The sequence below is a fragment of the Taudactylus pleione genome, unplaced genomic scaffold (assembly GCF_031769625.1).
Source record: "Taudactylus pleione unplaced genomic scaffold, aTauple2 ptg000105l, whole genome shotgun sequence".
Taxonomy (NCBI): Eukaryota; Metazoa; Chordata; class Amphibia; order Anura; family Myobatrachidae; genus Taudactylus; species Taudactylus pleione.
Genome location: NW_028284507.1, coordinates 7,425,610 through 7,445,502, shown reverse-complemented (window position 1 = coordinate 7,445,502; position 19,893 = coordinate 7,425,610). Strand labels below are relative to the sequence as shown.

At 47.5% G+C, this 19,893-nt stretch overlaps 1 protein-coding gene across 10 annotated transcripts in view; it reads left to right on the top strand.

Annotated features, from left to right (window-relative positions):
* AAK1 (AP2 associated kinase 1) overlaps nucleotides 1–19,893 on the top strand; it is a 148,697-nt gene that overhangs the window by 75,651 nt on the left and 53,153 nt on the right. For all 10 annotated transcript variants that reach the window (XM_088470816.1, XM_088470815.1, XM_088470813.1 and 7 more), the window contains 6 exons: nucleotides 4,984–5,087; nucleotides 5,735–5,814; nucleotides 6,004–6,158; nucleotides 7,735–8,015; nucleotides 10,111–10,287; nucleotides 11,582–11,799. In XM_088470816.1, the coding sequence (XP_088326942.1) occupies nucleotides 4,984–5,087; nucleotides 5,735–5,814; nucleotides 6,004–6,158; nucleotides 7,735–8,015; nucleotides 10,111–10,287; nucleotides 11,582–11,799 (1,015 nt within the window). The remainder of the gene's footprint in view (nucleotides 1–4,983; nucleotides 5,088–5,734; nucleotides 5,815–6,003; nucleotides 6,159–7,734; nucleotides 8,016–10,110; nucleotides 10,288–11,581; nucleotides 11,800–19,893) is intronic.

Sequence of the window (19,893 nt, the reverse complement as noted above, 5' to 3'; positions counted from 1 at the left end):
TTTAAGGGGCCAAAAGTAATGGGATAAACTAAACAATCCTAAATCTAACTTTCACTTTTTAATACTTTGTTGCAAATCCTTTGCAGGCAATTACAGCCTGAAGTCTGGAACGCATAGACATTACCAGATGCTGGGTTTCATCCCTGGTGATGCTCTGCCAGGCCTCTACTGCAAATGTCTTCAGTTCCTGCTTGTTCTTGGGGCATTTTCCATTCAGTTTTGTCTTCATCAAGTGAAATGCATGCTCAATTGGATTCAGGTCAGGGGATTGACTTGGCCATTGCATAACATTCCACTTTTTAGCCTTAAAAAACTCTTTGGTTGCTTTTGCAGTATGCTTCGGGTCATTGTCCATCTGCACTGTGAAGCGCTGTCCAATGAGTTCTGAAGCATTTGACTGAATATGAGCATATAATTTTGCCCGAAACACTTCAGAATTAATTCTGCTGCTTTTGTCAGCAGTCACATCATCAATAAATACAAGGGAACCAGTTCCATTGGCAGCCATACATTCCCACGCCATGACACTACCACCACCATGCTTCACTGATGAGGTGGTATGTTTTGGATTATGAGCAGTTCCTTTCCTTCTCCATACTCTTCTCTTCCCATCACTCTGGTGCAAGTTGATCTTTGTCTCATCAGTCCATAGGATGTTGTTCCAGAACTAATAGCTTTTTAGATGTTGTTTGGCAAACTCTAATCTGTTCTTCTTGTTTTTGTGGCTCAACAATTGTTTACATCTTGTTGTGAACCCTCTATATCAGGGGTTCCCAACCACGGTCCTAAAGGCACATTAACAGTCCAGGTTTTAGGGATAGCCATACTTGAGCACAAGTGACTTAATTAGTACCTCAGTTATTTTGATTTAACCATCTGTGCTTAAGCATGGATATCACTAAAACCAGGTCTGTTAGTGTGCCTTGAGGACCGAGGTTGGGAATCACTGCTCTATATTCACCCTTGTGATGTCTTCTCTTGATTGTTGACTTTGACACATGTACACCTACCTCCTTTAGAGTGTTCTTGATTAGGCTAACTGTTGTGAAGGGGTTTTTCTTCACCAGGGAAATAATTCTTCTGTCATCCACCACAGTTGTTTTCCGTGGTCTTCCGGGTCTTTTGGTGTTGCTGAGCTCTCCGGTGTGTTCTAAGAATGTTCCAAACAGTTGATTTAGCCACGCCTAATGTTTTTGCTATCTCTCTGATGGGTTTGTTTTGATTTTTCAGCCTAATGATGTCTTTCTTCACTGATAGTGACAGCTCTTTGGATCTCATATTGAGAGTCGACAGCAACTGATTCCAAATGCAAATGTCACACCTAGAATCAACTCCAGACCTTTTACCTGCTTACTTGATAATGAAATAACGAGGGAATAGCCCACACCTGTCCATGAAATAGCTTTTGAGTTGATAGTCCCATTACTTTTGGCCCCTTAAAAAGTGGAAGGGACATATAGAAACCGTTGTAATTCCTACACCGGTCACCTGATTTGGATGTAATTGCCCTCAAAGTAAATCTGAAAGTCTGCAGTTAAAGCACATCTTGTTTGTTTCATTTCAAATCCATTGTGGTGGTGAATAGAGGCCAAAATATGAAAATTCTGTCAATGTCCCAATATTTATGCACCTGACTGTACTTCACTTTGAAATCGGAAGACCCATCTATTGTTCGGAGAAGTCTGGCCAGAAGTGGTCTTCATGGAAGAATTGCAGCCAAAAAGCAATACATTTTTGACGTGGAAACAAGACCAAGCGACTCAACTATACATGAAAACATAGGAAATGGGGTGCAGAAAAATGGCAGCATGATGACTGATGAGCCAAAATGTGAAATATTTGGCTCAAACAGAAGGCAGTTTGTCGCAAAGGGCTGAGTGGATGAGTGTCTGTAGGCAACAGTGAAACATGGTGGAGGTTTCTTGCAAGTTTTGGGCTGCATCAGGAATAATGGTGTCCTCAATGCTGAGAAATACAGGCAGGTACTTATCCATCATGCAATACCATCAGGGAGTCGTCTGATTGGCTCCACATTTATTCTGCAGCAGGACAACGACCCCAAACATACAGCTAATGTCATTAAGAACTGTCTTCAGCGTAAAGAAGAACAAGGAGTCCTGGAAGTGATGGTATGGTCCCCACAGAGCCCTGATCTCAACATCATCAAGTCTGTCTGGGATTACATAAAGAGACAGAAGGATTTGAGCAAGCCTACATCCACAGATCATCTGTAGTTAGTTCTCCAAGATGTTCTTCCGAGTTCCTTCAAAAACGGTGTGCAAGTGTACCTTGAAGAATTGATGCTGTTTTAAAGATGAAGGGTGGTCACACCAAATATTGATATGATTTATATTTCTCTTCTGTTCATTCATTTTGCATTTTGTTAATTGATAAAAGTGAATTATTAACACTTCTATTTTGAAAGCATTCTTACTTTGCAGCTTTTTTTCCACGCCTGCCTAAAACTTTTGCACAGTACTGTAGTTGCTTTGGCATTTTGCCAAGAATGGAGAAAAAAAAAAGTATGCAGAAAGGAAAAAGATACTGTCTGAATGACTGTGCTGCTGGTGCATGATTATTAGCATTTTAACGGAGGATAAAAAAAGGCAGGAGGTGGCCCTACCAGCTGTCTGAGAGTGTATACTAGTAGTGAAAGGAACTATATAAAAGTGGGCTAATAATGGAAAAGCACATTGTACTACTGTCTGCCAATGCAAAACAATGTGTGCGTGTTTCTGTGCCTTGTTCTGGATAGCGCACATCTGCCTGTAGTTTTTAAAACCATTATTGGCGTATCTATCTATAATGGGTGCAGGGTGTATGGTACACACTACAGGCCTACACCGAACACTCTGCACCGCCTCTGACCATGATGACAGTCCTCTCATTAAAGTAAGTGCAGATAGTATATGAGAATTGTCCATTATGACGAGAGATATGGCGATGTCAGCACATTAGTGTTGTGGACAGAGGGCCTGACTCAAACCCATTCGCAATATGCGTGCGCTCGCAAGCGGCCCGAAGTTCTACGTACGTGCATGCATACCGCTCGCTCGCCTTGCAAAGCCATGTGTAATGAGTGACAGGAGAGGCCGTTTGTGGGTGGTAACAGGGGCAGTCCTGTAAAAACGGGGAGTTGGCATTCCTGAGTGTTTCAACGCCGTTTCAGAGGCGTGCATAATTAACAGGCAATATCATAGTACATGTCACTTGGCTTTTTTTTACACTGTAGAGCTTGCGGTAGGGTAAGGCTACCACAAGCACTGCGTTCGCATCCGATGGTCCTCGATGTACCAATGTTTTCATACACTTCCTGGAGATGATGTGTGCCAGTGGGCGTCTCTACATACGCTAAGGAGTGTCTGCATAGACAGAGCGATCGTTCGCACAGCCAAAGTGGGTGTGCTTATGACTTGGCGAGCGATCACATCCCATGACGTCAATTTGGAAAATTTGCATTCGCTCAGTGCGAGCTTACGCATCTAGCGACCGGGTCTCGGTCAGGCCCAGAGCTCCAAGCACTTTGCTAATCTTTGCTATATTGCCCCATGGGAGCACCTGCAGTCTCGGACCTCTTGGTATGCCTCTGTGATAAGACGGTCATTGTTCTCTATGAGGACAATATTAACAACATGTCAGAAATTCTCCAGCCATATAACTACATTGTTTTGTTGGCTTATTTCCCTGCTCCGGACCTGGGATGGAAAACATTTGGAATTAATAGGGAAGGAAGGTTCCATGAGGCAGCATTGATTTTGTGCATATACAGGTGCCCACACATACTCCCTTTGTAACATACTCCACACACCTCTCTTTCTCTGATCATCAGTTGGAATCATCATGAGGTATAAAGTGCGCTGATAGGAACTAAATTTGCAAAAAAACTCAAATACCCTCTTCCTCCCCCCCCCCCCCCCCCCCCCCCCATACTCTATTAAGCTGGCTAGGTCACTCCTTTACAATGATTTGATTTTACATTGCCTGTCAGAGGTGAGTACTTGTTTCTTATTTTTCTTGTAGGTTGTTGTTTTTTCGTTTTCTTTTGTATGTTGAATATATTTACCTACCCCAGGTGCCATTCTAAATTGTCTATGACCAATCAGGACCAGACCCCTTTGTGCAGCATGTGTGGCAGAGGTCCAGCAACCTCCTTACTGGCTGTGAGTTACACCAATAGATGGTGGAACCGGCATGAGTGGAGTATCCTACCAGAACTATACATACAGCTTCTGCTCGTCCTGTGGTTGAGAGGGACCCTTTTCTCTTCCATCTCTTGGTGAGAACCTCGGGAACAGAGACTTCCTGGCCTGTACAGTACAGCCAAGATCCTTTTGAGTCCCACTGCTGCATTACCAGACAGAATCAGCTTGCCAGCTGACCTTTCTTAATCTGTGCACTATCCTGTCAGGATCTCGCCTCCGCTAGGAAGGGTTGTGGTGTTCGCCTCCGCAACCAAACCTATGTGGTCTATGAGTTAGAAGAGGTGTACGACTGAGAGGTCTTCTCATCTTTTGAAGAGGATACCTATAAGCATCAGCAGACCCTCTATCTTTTGCTCTGTGAGGATATGGAAAATAAGAGTTGCTGCCTGGGATGGATGATCACTGGGGTGAGCTGTATCAAGTCTTGGAGAGTGATAAAGTGGAGAAGTTGCCCAATGCAGCCAATTGGCTTCTAACTGACATTTATCTAGCACAGTCTATGAAATGATAGTTAGAATTTGTTTTGGGCAACTTATACACTTTATCTCTCTCCAAGGCTTGATACATCTCCCCCTTCTTCTTTTTAAGGTTTAGGTCTCAGCCTTTTGGTTTCCTTTTTACATGAAGTGCAGACTTCCTTACAGGATGGGATGGATGTGTGGAGTATCCATAAATCTACCCAATATCTCCTTGGTATCCCTACCTGGTGCAGACCGCTTTGCAACACTCCTTTCTATATGTGGAAGCAAATTATATTTTTGTATCTCTCTCCCAATTACAGGATACATGCTTGAGCCAGATCCAGAAAAGAGACCTGATATCTACCAAGTTTCCTATTTTGCTTGTAAGCTAGCAAAAAGGGAGTGCCCTGTACCAAATGTTCTTGTAAGTGCCTGTGTTGGTTATATGTGTGTAACTATCCACTGCTAAACGTTTCATATATATGAGCTGGGGTGCCCTACAGAAATGCCACACAATCTTGATCTCACTGTGCTGCTATATACCTGCACTATGTCCCCCAATGATGACCGTGATCATTTGATTCAGTAGGTGTCCAGCCCTGTACAACTAGCAGCATTCACCCGGTGTCGTTCATACCACCTACTAAGCTCCCTTTTATTTTCATAGCCCTTGGCGAGGCCTTTATACTAACGTTATTCCTCATGTGATGCATTGTTCACGCCGAGCCTCCTGCTCCGTAGTCATTGTTACACTGTCATTGTTCTAGTATTTCATCTGTTCATCTGGTTCACTTATTGGGTTTATATTATAGTGAATGTGCTGTTTTGTTTTCCTTGTCTCGCTTTGCAAAACCCTTTATGTGCATATGGTTGGGGATATTTAGTGTTTAGATTTAAGTGTTTATGTTTCTTGCAAAATCTTTCCACAGAAATATATTAAGTTTGTTAAAGAAAAGAAATATCCATTTAGTGCTAGAATGCTGAACGTTCCATTGTCTGTCTTGTGTAATCAGTGTCCGAAGTGAAGTGTCAGCAGGATCCGCATTGCTCACTGTCGCCTTGTCTTCCCAGGACTCTGCCATCCCTGCAAAGCTGCCTGAGCCAGTGAAAGCAGGAGAAGCTGCTGCTAAGAAATCCCAACCGAAGGCCAGGTGAGTCCCACGTGTGCTGGAGCCTGCTGGTCTCTGTGCCCCATCTACATTGGTCACTACATGTCCTGTTGTCTGTCCCCAGTGTAATTGTGTATGAGTGGTGCCTGTACAACTGGAGCTAGCATTACATAGGATGTTCTTAGCCTTTGGACAGCATAGAGAGCAACTTTCCACTGTCCCCTTTTGCAGGCTAACCGATCCTGTACCCACAACTGAAACCTCAATTGCTCCTCGCCAGAGGCCCAAAGCTGGCCAGACTCAGCCGAACCCTGGGATGCTTCCAATCCAGCCAGCTCTAACACCAAGGAAAAGGCCCACGGTGCAGCCAGCCACCTCCACACCAGGTTTGTCGGCCTCAATGTTATCAGAAGGAACTGGTTGTTTGGGCATGAGCACATGGTGTTTACAAAGATCCCTATTTACACGTGCACAGCTCTCCATACCTTATAGGCAGATTACATAACACCAAAAAATTTTGATCTTAAACTAACACATTAGAGAGAAAGTAAAGTCACTATTTCACTTTGATTTAACACCTAACTAAATGGCTCCATAGTGCTCTCATGTGCTCCCCTGCAGCCGGTTGCCATGTAAGGAGAGTGGCGCTTCTCTACCTAAACAGTCAGACAGCAATGGGCAGTTTAGGTGGATTCATACACAGGGGTCGATGCAGAGTTGAACGTACTTGGCAAACAATGATTGAAGCTAACGTGAGCTATAACAATGGCTGCTGACCATCAAAAATAAACAATAAATATGTAATATCAGTATAATGTACTGTAGAATATAAAATATGTGGAATGTGAATGCATTGCAGGTTTGTACTATGCTGGTTATGGTCACTCAGTAAACAAGGAGTACCATAGAACACGCATATATGAATGTGTCCTGTAATGGAACAAGGTTATAGCTTTGTATTGGGATGGGTACAACTTGCCACTTAGGCAGGGCCAGAATAACAATGGGGCAGATGGAGCTACAACTCCAGGCCTCCACATAAAAATAGGCCCATTGTTATGACAACATGATGTTGACTGGCCATCTGCTCTCCACACGGTCAGCCTTAAAGCTTAAGTCATAAAATTGTATTTCTATTTGCCTCACAAAATGAAGCATTTTTTTACTTTCACATATTTACGGAGACATAGGGGCTGAGAGTATAGTTGGTGTACACACCCACATGGCACTGGCCACAGCCTCACAGCACTGGTCATGCCCCCACTGCTTCTCATAATAGGCCCTTGGTCATTTTCAGCTCCAGGCCCATGTGGCCCTCAACAGGCCCTGCACTTAGGGGAACTAAGTGATCTTGTCCTGACTTGTTCCTGTGAGTTGGTTACAGATGTTACTGAGCATGCTGAGGAAATGAGCACACGCAATTGCAGGGGGTGCAGAGGCGTACATATTGGGCGGAATTCAATCCAGGGGGCTGCAAGCTGAAATGGGCGAAAAGTGACCTGTTTGGGTGCCCAGCACTTTGGTCGGGGGAAGCCGATTTACGCGGTTAAACCTGACCACTTTGGGCAAGATCAGATTAGTGTGCATGCAAATGTGGGCTATGCAGCTGGATGTAAGCAAACATTGTTGGGTGCAATTTGTTTTTGTATATGGTGTAAGGCAGGTGCCAAGGGCGGCTACTGATGATGACTAGTAGAGAGACAGGAGCGTATACTATAGACGCAAATGCTGTAACACATCTCAAGATTTGTACAGCTCTGTCTGTGGGTGAATATATCTTTTTTTGTTCCTGTGCAGGCTGGCAGTGCTCGCCCGATTTTAAATCCAATTCTGCATCAGGCCCCTGGTGTTAGCCTGAGACTAACTTACTTAATGTCTGCATTGTTCCTTCATTGGTGCATTATCTCTGCATTGTCACAGTAAGATCATCTCTAACAATTAATATATTCCCTGTTCCTGTAGTTGTAGCAGGCAGCATTCAGCCCACGGCCCCTGCCGCAGTGCAGCCCACCGCAAAGCCAGCGTCTCAGCCCCAACAGCAACCAAAGCCGGCCCAACCTGCCCCACAGCCCGCCACCCCAGTGACTGTGGCTCCACAGGCTGCAGTTCCAGTACAGACTCCGACAGCACCAGCTGTACAGCCGGCGCCTCATCCACAGCAGCAACAAGTGTATATCCAACAGCAAATACAGCAGCAACAGGCGGCTGCGTTATATCAGCAGCAAATGCTGCAAGCGCAACAGGTGAGTGTTTTATGTGTAGATTGCAAACGCCATCATCTGGACTTGGTATACTCAGTGTGTGAGCCGTATTTTATGTGGTTTTATAATATAAAACAGTGACTACATCAGTTATACTTTGGTCACTGAAGCAGCCGCTAAGAAGTGCATGGAGATATGTCATGAAATGTTTTAGGAACTTGTTATAAATAAAAAATAAAATGTTGGTGGTAGGGATGTGATCATAGGGGACGCATATTCTCTCTGCACACCAGACTTCCTTTCAGTTAGAAACAGAGGGGAACCTACAATGGCTGATGATGTAGAACAATGGCTTGTGCTCAGCTGCATAGTAAGTGTGCGACCTTGACAGCTAAAGCACTTCTGGCTGCAGACACATCACATGATTAAAGTATCATTGATGTCCAGTAGCAAATAACATTGCCTGAGTATAGCTCCATGTGATACTTTACTGTCCCAGCACCGGCTCTGGGCCTCTCGCTTGCTCCGTAAGACTCCAGAGTGAGAGCACTAGGCTGATGTGATACAGCTAGCACAGTGATTGCCATAGGGACGAGTTATTGTACCACCTCTATCTCTTTGACGAGATATCCTGCATCGCTGCGCCAAGGGGCAATATGGCAAGTCACTTAGTTCTGAGAAAATGGGCCCCATGATACATTTGGCCCCAAATCTCTTAATAACCTGCTTTAGCTGCATTTAAATTTCATGGCGATAACCAGATACTATAAATGATGATAAAGGAGCATTCTAATCGGGGGTTAAAGTGGCCCGAAACGGTGCTGAACTGCGTTTCGTCACTTCTATTTTGAGACTGAACTGATTCTGCCTCCTCTGGCTCACCTCAGCCCGGCGCCGCAGGGAGGCTCCATTTGTAGGCACCCGCTGAGATTTTGTAACCAGCGGGCGCCCGGCTCCTTCCCCACAGCACCAGCGGCAGTTGGAGGCTGGAGTTCACTCCTGACCTCCGGTATCTGGCTCCCACAGTGTGCATTATGGGAGAGACGCCATGAAGTCTCTCCCATAGTTTGGAGGAGCAGCCTGTTGGACGGCCGCGGACGCAGGAGTGGGTCTTAAGGTAAGGATTGTTTTCTTTTGTGTAAGTGCCATTACTATTGGGGGCATTACTATTGGGGACATTACTACTGGGGGCACTACTACAGGGGGCATTGCATAAGGGGCACCACTCCTGGGGGCACTGCATAATGGGCACCACTAATGTGGGCTCTGCATAAGGGCACTACCACTGTGGGCACTGCATAAGGGACAATACTACTAGGGGCACTGTATAAGGGCACCACTCCTGGGGGCACTGTATAAGGTGCACTGCATAAAGGGGCACTACCACGGTGGGCACTGCAAAAGGGGCACTGCATAAGGGCAACCACTCCTGGGGGCACAGCATAAGGGGCACCTCTACTGTGGGCACTGCATAAGGGGCACCTCTACTGTGGGCACTGCATAAGGGGCACCTCTACTGTGGGTACTGCATAAGGGGCACCACTACTGGGGGCACTAATGCTGTGGGCATGTATAAGGGGTACTACTACTGTGGGCATTGTGTATTAGGGGCACTACTACTGTGGGCATTGTGTATTAGGGGTACTACTACTGTGGGCATTGTGTATTAGGGGCACTACCACTGTGGGCATTGTGTATTAGGGGTACTACTACTGTGGGCATTGTGTAAAAGCGGCACTACTGTGCATCATAACAAGAATAAGGGACACTATGTGCTGTAATGTGAACCAGGGGCACAATGTGGATAAGATTGTGCTATTGTGTGGCGTAATTTGAATTGGGAATACTAATGAGTGACCACGTCCCTTTATTTTGAGACCACGCCTCTTTTTTTTTACGGCGCGCTGTCCCTTTATTGAAAAAGCGCCGAGGGGGGTGTGAGTTCCAACACTTCTCTAGGACCACTTTAAGCACTGATTATAATATTATAACATATATAACCTAACATATTATGAAGTCCACATTTTTAAATTAAGTTATATGTCTGGTTGTGTATTTGTGCACAGGTGTTAGTGTTAGATGCTTGTCTGTGTGTGATATGTGTAAGTAAGACCACACTGTGTCTCTGTCCACACAGCTACAGGCCATGCAGCAGCAGCAGATCCTCCAAGCCTACTACCTGCAGCAGCAGCAACTCCTGGCCCAACAAGCTGCAATGCAGCAGAAAGTAGTGGCCCCATTGCAAGCGTCTTTACCCACCCAGCCACAAACCTTGCCGACTGCTGCTCAACTACCCGCTGCCCAGGATCCAGGGGTAAGTGCTGCTAGCAGCATTGGGTAAAGTGGTTCTAGATGTTTCTTTTATGTTTTATTTATTAGTCCTGTAGAAGTCACAGTAGGATAAATATGCCACGAATACTGTCCAAGTGTGTTTAATGGGTTAGTTGTGCCTCCATATGACCCACCGTTGGACTTGGTAAAATTAGTTTAGCACTTTTGTTGTACTTTGAGTACAGGATCCACTTTCAGTTTCAACTCGTAACTTGCTACGTTATGTTCTTGCTACCTTTAGTGAGCTGACCTACCCTAGCTATTGTTATCTGTCCTTCCCTTTCTGTTGTGGAGGGCTGGACATACATAGAGTTCCATCCCCTCTGCAGTCTTATCTGCCATTGCTTTAGACAGAGTACTGCAACAACCTATTCACTGTCTCCCAGCACAAAGGCTGAGAATCAGCGGAAGCTGATAGTGAATATTGGCTGAGATGTACTAAAGCCTTGGAGAGAGAGAAAGTACCAACCAATCAGCTCTTAACTGTCACAAAATGACAGTTAGTAGCTGATTGGTCGGTACTTTATCTCTCTCCAAGGTCTTAGTGCATCTTCCCCTTGTTAGAGGTAGGATAACTGGCTTCTTCCACTGCATGCCGCAGGTGGGTCAAAAGAAGTAAACTAAGGCCCTCATTCAGAGCCGTACGCTCTGAATGAGGGCCGGCCTCCATAACTATGGAGCGTCCTCCTGGACGCTCGTATAGCTGTGGGTCACCACCCACAGCCTATACGAGCGTGCAGTTTGATGGCCGCGATGGTCTTGACCATCGCGACCATCGAAACTGCGAGCCTGAGTCTGCGGTTGAGGTTTTCAACCGCAAGGCCCGGAGTGATTTTGGCTCTCTCTGAGCCAAAATCACTCCCACTGACATCACTAGTGATGTCAGTGGGCCGGCTTCTGACGGTAGGCGTTCCCTTAGGAACGCCCCCGTCAGGGAGGCACGCCCCCGGCACGCCCACCAAAGGGGGCGTGCTGTCAATCAACATCGACAGCACGCCCCCTTTGATCAGACACAACGAGCGAAGGAAAGTCCTTCGCTCGTCGCGTCTTAGCGCATGCGCACGACGGAGCTCCCTCCGTCGTGCGCATGCTCAGTGCAGAACATCGACCCACTTGCGAGCGGACAGCCGCTCGCGAGTGGGTCTGAATCAGGCCCTAAGATCAAATGTTCACAATATTATTCTTTCAATACTAAATCAAACAGCGCTCACTAAAGTACAGTTAGTATGGAAAGTCGCAGGGGAAGTATCTATTCACTGTTTCCCATGTGTTTTCAGATGAGAGCCCCCCAGAAAAGTCAGCCAGCTGCAGCGCAGCCCCCGGCAGGACCTAAGCTGGGATCCCTCACTCCCCCCTCCTCTCCTAAGACGCAGCGTGGAGGACACAGGAGGATCCTGAGCGATGTCACACACAGCGCAGTCTTTGGCGTGCCTGCTAGTAAATCTACACAGCTACTCCAGGCAGCAGCGGCAGAGGCAAACCTCAATAAATCAAAGTGCGTGTAAACAAAATAAGAACATATCCAATGCAAAGAACATGTGCTGTGTTCAGTAATATGGGGACAACTATGACAACATGTAATAGCTTTCATTACTCTTAAGGCTAAACAGAGTCTTTGCACACGTGTGTTAGGTGGGATATAGAAGTATCCTGAAGTACTCTCCATTCAGCATAGGGACCAATGTAAACGACCCATTTAACCCTACATTGCTGCTCTGCTCCCTGGGGTTTGGTTACATCTCAGCTCACACTGAGCTTTATAAATATCTGTGTAATTTAGGCCTAATATAATCTCAATCATATCATGTTTAGTTGTCACTTCTGATAAGAGTATGCCATGCGGGCTGCTTTTTACGTAAGTAGCTCATTCACTGGTAGTAAGATATCCTGTCACCCAGCATAGGTGACACACACAAATACAACATGGAAGCTTCATTGTATTTAATATAGAGGCAAGTATGTCCACTGTTAAAGCAGTAATGAATATTTCCAATGTCCGCTACTGACGTTGTGATGAATATGAAGATTTTACTTTCTTCTTCAGGGTCCATAGCGATCCACAGGGATGCCATGGGGAAAATGTGGTTGGAGTGATCCAGAAACCAAACAGTTAAGCTTTCAGCTCCCAGGATGCCTCAGGTCCTCTTCCACATATACCCCGCCCCTGGCCACAGGCATTCGTGGCAGTCTGCGCCTCCGGCGTTTGGAAACCTGCCGGAGATTGCTGTAGTGGGGCAACCGCTGCGTCCGCTCCCCCACTAGACCACTGGGGCAAGTCAGTCTGACGTCGAGGACCGTAGCGGCAGCCATGTTATAAGGTCAGCTTACCCGGGGGGTTGATACAGCATAGGGGGAGATATGCTCTCCTAAGCAGCCCTTCTCCCAGCCCAGACGCCGATCCAGCGGAGGTTTTCCCAAGTCTGGGTTGCTTCTGTTACCCTCTCTGTATATGAGACTCACAGCGAGCACTATTATGGTTGTGCTAAAGCTGCTGGTCTCAGGAGGTTTGGGTCTGGTCTCCCTCCAGAGGCCAGGTTATACAGTGCTAAAAATACTTCCAAGCCTTGTGCTTTGAGTAGTTGATTCAGGGCCCTTTGCAAGTATATTGTATATACATTGTATGTGACTTTTGCTGGCTCAGCTGTGTTGTTACTGCTTTTACTGCCTTTGTTTCTGTACTGTCAGGTATAACTATCACTACCATTTCTCCTCAACCCTTTGCTACATGTGTGTGGGGAATATTTTTTTTTTTTTTTGTGTGTGTGTTTTTTTCAAATTGTACTTCACATTTATTGTTATTTGTGAAGGCAGTCATATTTGCACTTATTATGTCTAAGACTAAGGAAACTGAGGACCTGGGTGCTGGTTTCATGTAAAAGTTGTTTGGCGGGCTTGTTTCCTCAGGACTTTATACACGATAGTTTGTGTGCTGTTTATTATAAAGAACCATCTCACCAGTCCAGTTTACCAGCCCCTGTACAGGAGCCATCTTGGGTGTCCTTGTCTCAGGTTATGAAGCAGCTAGTGGACCGTTTGGCTACGCCCACGCTGCCTCCCTTAATGGGATACCCGTAGCAGTTCCAGCCTGCTATGTTGTTCCCCCAGTACATACTTCCTGGATGGATGTTTATGCCCACTCAAGTCAAAGTAGAGCTCAATCATCTGCTGCATTTCAACAAGTGTTGCAGGCAAGCAGACCTGTAGCCACTAAAGCGCCTATGCGTACGATATTTTATCAGTCTGTTCAGAATGTAGATTCAGACGCATCATCGGAGTAATCAGATGATGCGCCGGGTTCTTCTGCAGGGTCTATCTCAGGAGATGAAGACCATCCTTCTACAGTGGATGTCCCTTCTTTGGTGAGGGTGGTCAAATCAGTACTAAATATACAGGATGATGAGCCAGCTCCTAGACCTAAGGCTCCATTGTTTAAACACCAGAAGGTGATAAATTTGAGTTTCCTAAGTCTGAGCAGCTCACTGAACTTATGGAAAAAGCATGGAGTAACCTGGATAAACGGTTCCATGTTACGAAAAGATTGGCATCTTTGTATCCTGTCCCGCCTACTGAATGTACTAAGTGGGAGGCCGACTTCTTCAATTTGTGGACTGCTGGCATCAAACAACAACAGACACCTGGGTCCGAGATGTGGGGTATGCTCTCACTTTCCGGAGGCATCCTCCCCAGAAGTTTTTTTGTACAACTCCCCCATCAGATTCTATCAAGGAGGCCATATACTCCCTGCTGCAGGCAGGGGTGATAATCCTGTTTCCTGTGGTTCAACAACCAATCTATTTTTGGTTCAGAAACCAAATGGGTCTCCTCGCCCTATTCTAAATCTAAAAATCCTCAGCAAGTTTATCCGTGTACCCAAGTTACATATGGAGACTCTTCGGTCAATTATTTTTGCAATGGAACCTGGAGATTTCTACTTCAGGGTCCATAGGGGGTCCACAGGGTTGACCTTGGGGTATAGGTTGGGAACCAAATCCGGGCACCACGCAGTTAAAGCTTTTAGCTCCCAGGATGCACTTGGGTCCACTCTCCCTATAACCCCGCCCCCCAGCCAGAGGCACCTCAGTTTAAGTTGGTGCCCGGCCGGAGTCGGGTCACCGTTACTGCAGGGGGGCTGCTTAGCAGCCCCTAAGCTTAAAAGAGTTTTATTTTATTATTTTTTTACTACTCTTCAGAGCGGCAGCATCAGACTGTCCAATGGACGTCTGAGCTGCCGCTCCTACACCCCGCCGGCGCTGCGACGCCAGTACAGATCTGGGGATCGCAGCGGGACCCCAGAGTCTGTACTAGCCGGGCTCTGGAGGAATCCCTGGGCTGCTGCCGGATCGACGGGGACAGGTAAGTCGCGTGGTCACCGCTTGCGGTGACCCGCGTGTACATGCAGCCTTATGCCTCCGGTCTCTGGGGACAGACCGGAGGCGCTAGCGGTGGCGGCGGGCTCCCCCTCCATGGAGGCATACCCCGCGTGTCCACAGCCCACCAGGGATTATAGCGGCAGCGGGAGCCGGCATCCCGGGGGGTTAATTGCTAGCCAGGGGAGGAAGCCTTCCCTGTCTAGCGGCTCCTCCCCTCAGCTCAGCGCGCCTTTCAATAATACAGTCTGGCGTCGCTGAGCTGCTTCCTCCGCGGGCCACGCTTCTTCTGAGGTCTCCAGCGGCCATTTTCTCTCTGTGGTGCTGCAGAACTCTTAGGATGTCAGTGAGCCCAGTCCCCCTGCGTACCTGGCCATTTTGGGTGAGTGTACACAGCGCTATAGCCTTCCCAGACACTGAATCTGGGCAGTTGAATGTAGCGACATTGTGCAGTATATTATATGTCATGCTTATGTATGTATATATATTTTTCTGCATTGTATGTGACTTATGCTAGTGCTGACTGTCTGCTTTTTCTCTCACCTGTCAGTGTATATCTATCCCTTTTCTTTATCTGCCCTAATACAGGTGTACCTGGGGTGGTTCTGAGACCTCACATATATATATTTGTTAATATCTGTGAGGTTTGTCACATACTGTTGCGTGCTGCACGTTGCCATATTTTAGATGGAACTGTGAGTTGCGTACGCTGATAATGGGTTCCTGCAGCTAATCTTAGCGTCAGTCAGGACCGGTATGGCGCTGCTTAATATTTCCGTCAAGATAGTCAGATATATCTGACCAGGAGATTGCACACGATACTGCACCCATTATTGCTATCCTGCAAGTCATAGCCTGCAGGAATTAGTGCGGAGGATTTTAACTCAGAAAGGTTTACGTATGCGGCACCATCTGGTGCCGGGCCCCTTGCACGACCCCCTTAAAGGGCGTTGTTTCTCAGGATCCTCTCCTTTGAGGATCGCCGGGCGGGCCCCATTGTCGTCACTCGCTGGGAGTTACTTCACCATACTGCCCTTTTGAACTCGGGGTATCTCGCAATTTCTTGCAATTTACCCCTGTGTCACAGACTATCGCTCCCTGCCGGGGTTTTTCACAGTACATGAATTACCTCCGATACCACATCGGTCTGTCATTCCCCTTGCAGGGATTACCACAACGGCCACCCTGGTGGATGTCGTTTTATACGAAATACTAATTGGCGTGATATACGCCCTGTGGTTACTGACCAGTGGCTCTGCCGTGAACTGGATGGTATATTCGGCTCTTTCCCTCTCACATGGGGGGGAGCCGATCTCAAGTATTATTATCCCTGCTTTGGGGCTGGTAGCCAGGCTCATTCTGGATATAGAGAATGTCGATCCTGCACCAGTATCATACATCTCCCGTTTTCTGCCCAGCGGGTGGATCTCATAGCGGGAGTCTGGCTGTCCCCAGATACGAGGAGTCACAAAGGCCTCCTGTTTCCCATTCCCTGAGGGTCCTCACAAGTAATGGAAATCCCCTTCTGGGATGGATTTGTATGTTAATCATCGGGTTACAGGCATTAATACGCCTCCCATCCCGGCCTGGACGAATTTTACGGATCCGTAGGTGGTAACTTTGCCTGAAATCAATGTACTCAAGTTTTCAGGGCCTGTTGCCCGTCCTACCATGGCCATCGCATGGTGATGCTTTTGTGACGTTTTTCCCCTCCAACACGTCTGAGGTTCAAATATCTTTTTGCCGCTCACAAAATATGCAGTGGTCATATGTGGGATTACCTCATGGGATGCCGGTCTTCTAACTTTCAGGGTTTCGGCGGCGTCTGTATCCGCCGCAGTACCCTATGGCTGCGTTATGGGAAAGCAGAGGTGCACACTCCTTCCAGGGGGAAGTTCTTGTTTGGTCCTGACCTTGACAAGATCGTTGCATCATTGGCAGTATCACTAATGGGGAGATACCGTCTTTAGCTACTCCCACTACATTCGGACTAACTCTGTAAAGTCTTTTTGTCCTCAGGGTCAGCCTAAAGGCCTGTTTTTTCCTAGGCTGTCGGCCTCCACGGGGGCCACCGTATCCAGTACCGAGCAGTCCTGGACTTCCGGACGACCCTGTTTCTACACCTGAGGATATACCCTCAGCCTGACGGGACAGGTCTACATCTGGGGAATTTCCAGAGTGAGGTACTGATTCTCAACGGCCTCTCATTGCTCATGCAGCCTCCTCACAGGCATTGTTACACGGGCCCTTCTTCAGAACTGATCAGGGCCTTACAATCCCAGAAAGCTATACAGTCTTTGTGGTAAGCAGAGCTATTTCGGCCAACCTCACTATCTCAGTGAGGGACTGGTTGTTCTACTTTCTTTTTGGGGCGGTGACCGACTGGTCCTCCTTTGCCTATACTCTGTCTCAAATCCCTGAATCAGATTCCAACGGTGCCTTGACTCAGGTGGAATCGTCCATGCTCCATCATCCGATGTTTGGAACCTGGGGATTTTATGGTATATCCGAGTATTCAGGATACGTACCTACGGGTACATACAGAGCCCTCTCATCAGCATGGGTTCAGGTTTGCTGTGCCACAGCAACACTTGTAAGTTTCGGGCTCTGCCTTTTGGGGCTGTCCTCAACTCCACTGGGGTTTACCAGCTTTATGGATTTTCTGACAGTTCACCTGTTCAGTGTATCCGAATGCTCCTTTCTCTGGACGGTCTCCTACTTTTAGCAGGATCACCAAGGTACTTTACCGCCAGGTCAGGATAACCGGGGCTTCTTCTCGTCACAGAAAGTCCTCCCTGCATCCCTCACAGGGTTTTCTTCATCTGGGAGCACTGCTGGATTCTCAGAATCTGAGAATTTTTCTGGCGTAAGACAAGATCTCCACTCTTCAACTTCGAGTGTGCGGATATCTACGCAGTCGACATATGTCATTACTCTTTGTGATGCGCGGTCTACCAGAGTGTCTACCTTTTGGTAGGGTGGAATGTGCTCAGTTCCATTCCAGGCCTTGCCATAATTGACTCCCCTCCAGATGGATCGAGTTTTTTCCATCGGATCGCTGTTCGAACCATGATACTTTCTACGGAGGCGAGTTGGTCTCTGTCCGGGTGGCTATGGCCATCTCGTCCAGGGTGTTCTTTGCTAAAGACAGTGTCTGGTCCGCATTCATTTCGGGGCAGTTGGACGTCTGTCGCTTCTGCCCTGCCACTTAACTTGTTGATACTTTAAGCTGTCTTGGACTTTCACTCTGGCCTAACCCATTTGTCACGGTTAACCTGAATAGGTTCAGTCCGACAGTGTCACAACAGTGGCTTCCATCTAGGCAACACTGGTAGTTGGGTGGCAATGTTAGGAATGTCACCCATTCTGACATAGTCCAAGGGTCTTCTCCTGGCCAACTCTGCGGTGTTTATTCCCGGAGCTCTCCATTGGGAAGCGGGCTTCCTCAGCCGTCACGGCGTGCATCCCGGGGACTAGTCTCTTCTCCAAGAGAGGTTTCAACTCCTGGTGAGCAGAGGGGGCCTCCCTGAGGGGATTGATCCCCATGGCCTTCTGACTCGATCACACATTACCGGTGTTACAGTCCAGCTCTAGGAGTACTGAAGCTACCTTCAGTGACTCTTTGTCAGTGAAGTGGTCCTTCCACTTTGTGTACCTGTGTCCTCCGGTCTCCCTTCTTCCTCGAGGTCTTCGGAAGTTTAATTCGAGACGGAGGGGCTTTCCTTCTGGGGGCTCCAGGTCGTCCCAGACATCACTGGTACTAAGATTTTCGGAGTCTCCTCCTCGATGCTCCGTTCCTACTGCTTCACTATCTGGACCTGTTGTCTCAGGGTCCTTGTTTTTCCCTGGATCTGGATCGCTTGTCTTTAACTGCGCCCCTACTGTGGTCCTCGGGCTTCCCTGGCTCTGTCTTCATTGAGATGTTTAGAGCAGATAGGCCAGACTTTGCTGGGATCTGCCACGGACTGTGGCATACATAATTCTTATGGTATCGTACCTGTCGATACGATCCTCCGGTGTCCAGGATTTCCAGATATTCTGGCATTCCTTCCAGCTGGCTTGGGTTTCACCCTTGGCCTGGCCTTCCTGACAGTGCGGATCTCTACACTGTCGGTAGGGTTAAGATATGGAATTGCTCCGCTCTGATATCCAGTTCATCCTTTGGAGTGTTTTCTGGATTATGTCTCCATTTGTCCTCCCTAGGGACTCCTGGGGAGTTAGTAGTGGTTCTTTGTTCCCTCCGGGGACAGTCAATGGAACCGCTGGTTGTGATAGCCATTACATGGTCTATTGTTTAAGCTCTCTCTCTCTCTCTCAGGGTGTTTAAATCAACCAGGAGAGTGTCTGAATGGGGAGCGTTCTCATGTGGCTCCCTCTTCTGGAGGGCATCATGTCAGGGTGTGAGTTGCTCTCGCCCTGTGTTTCTTCTTAAAGTGGTTTTTAGGTTCCATATTATTCTGGAACTTATGGTATGGCCATTCAGTTCCCAGTCCTCTCGGCTGTTGTGGCCTCATGGACTGTGGTCCGGCCTCTTTGGCTTTATGTGATCCGTTCAAGTTCCTTATGGTAAGCGGACTCCTTATTGGTGGTCTGCGGTTTCTGGTTTTAACAGGAAACGATGGCCGGCCTATAATGAAATGTTGACTGGATGGCCTCGTATGTCTTCCTCAGGGGCCTACCCATGGGTGGGCATTTCTGTCGTTGAGGCTTGTTTTTTTCTCGGGCCGTGTAACCCTCGTGGGCGGCTCGTCGTGGCGCCTCGGCTGTTTTGCCTTACTAGGTGTCCACGTGGTCTTCTGTCCATACCTTTTTAAGGTTCTAGGCATTGGTTTCCTTTGCCTCTCAGGATGCTTCCTTTTTGGCGACGGATTCTCCTCTCAGCACAGGAGCGTCCCCACCCTTGGTTGAACTGCTTTGGGACATCCCCAAGGTCAACCCTGTGGACCCCCTATGGACCCTGAAGTAGAAAACAAGAGATATGGTAAGAACTTACCTTTGTTATCTCTGTTTCTACGAAGTCCATAGGGTCCACAGGGCGCCCGCCCTGACGCACCTGGCTTCATATGGGCTGTGTTACTGGTCACCGGCTTCCCGTCTCCTTTTCTGTGAGTATGGTTCTAGAGTGTTCCAGTTTTCTCTCTCTTTTTCTCTCCTCCTCCGGCCTTTGGCTACTTACAATCTGAGGTGCCTCTGGCTGGGGGGCGGGGTTATAGGGAGAGTGG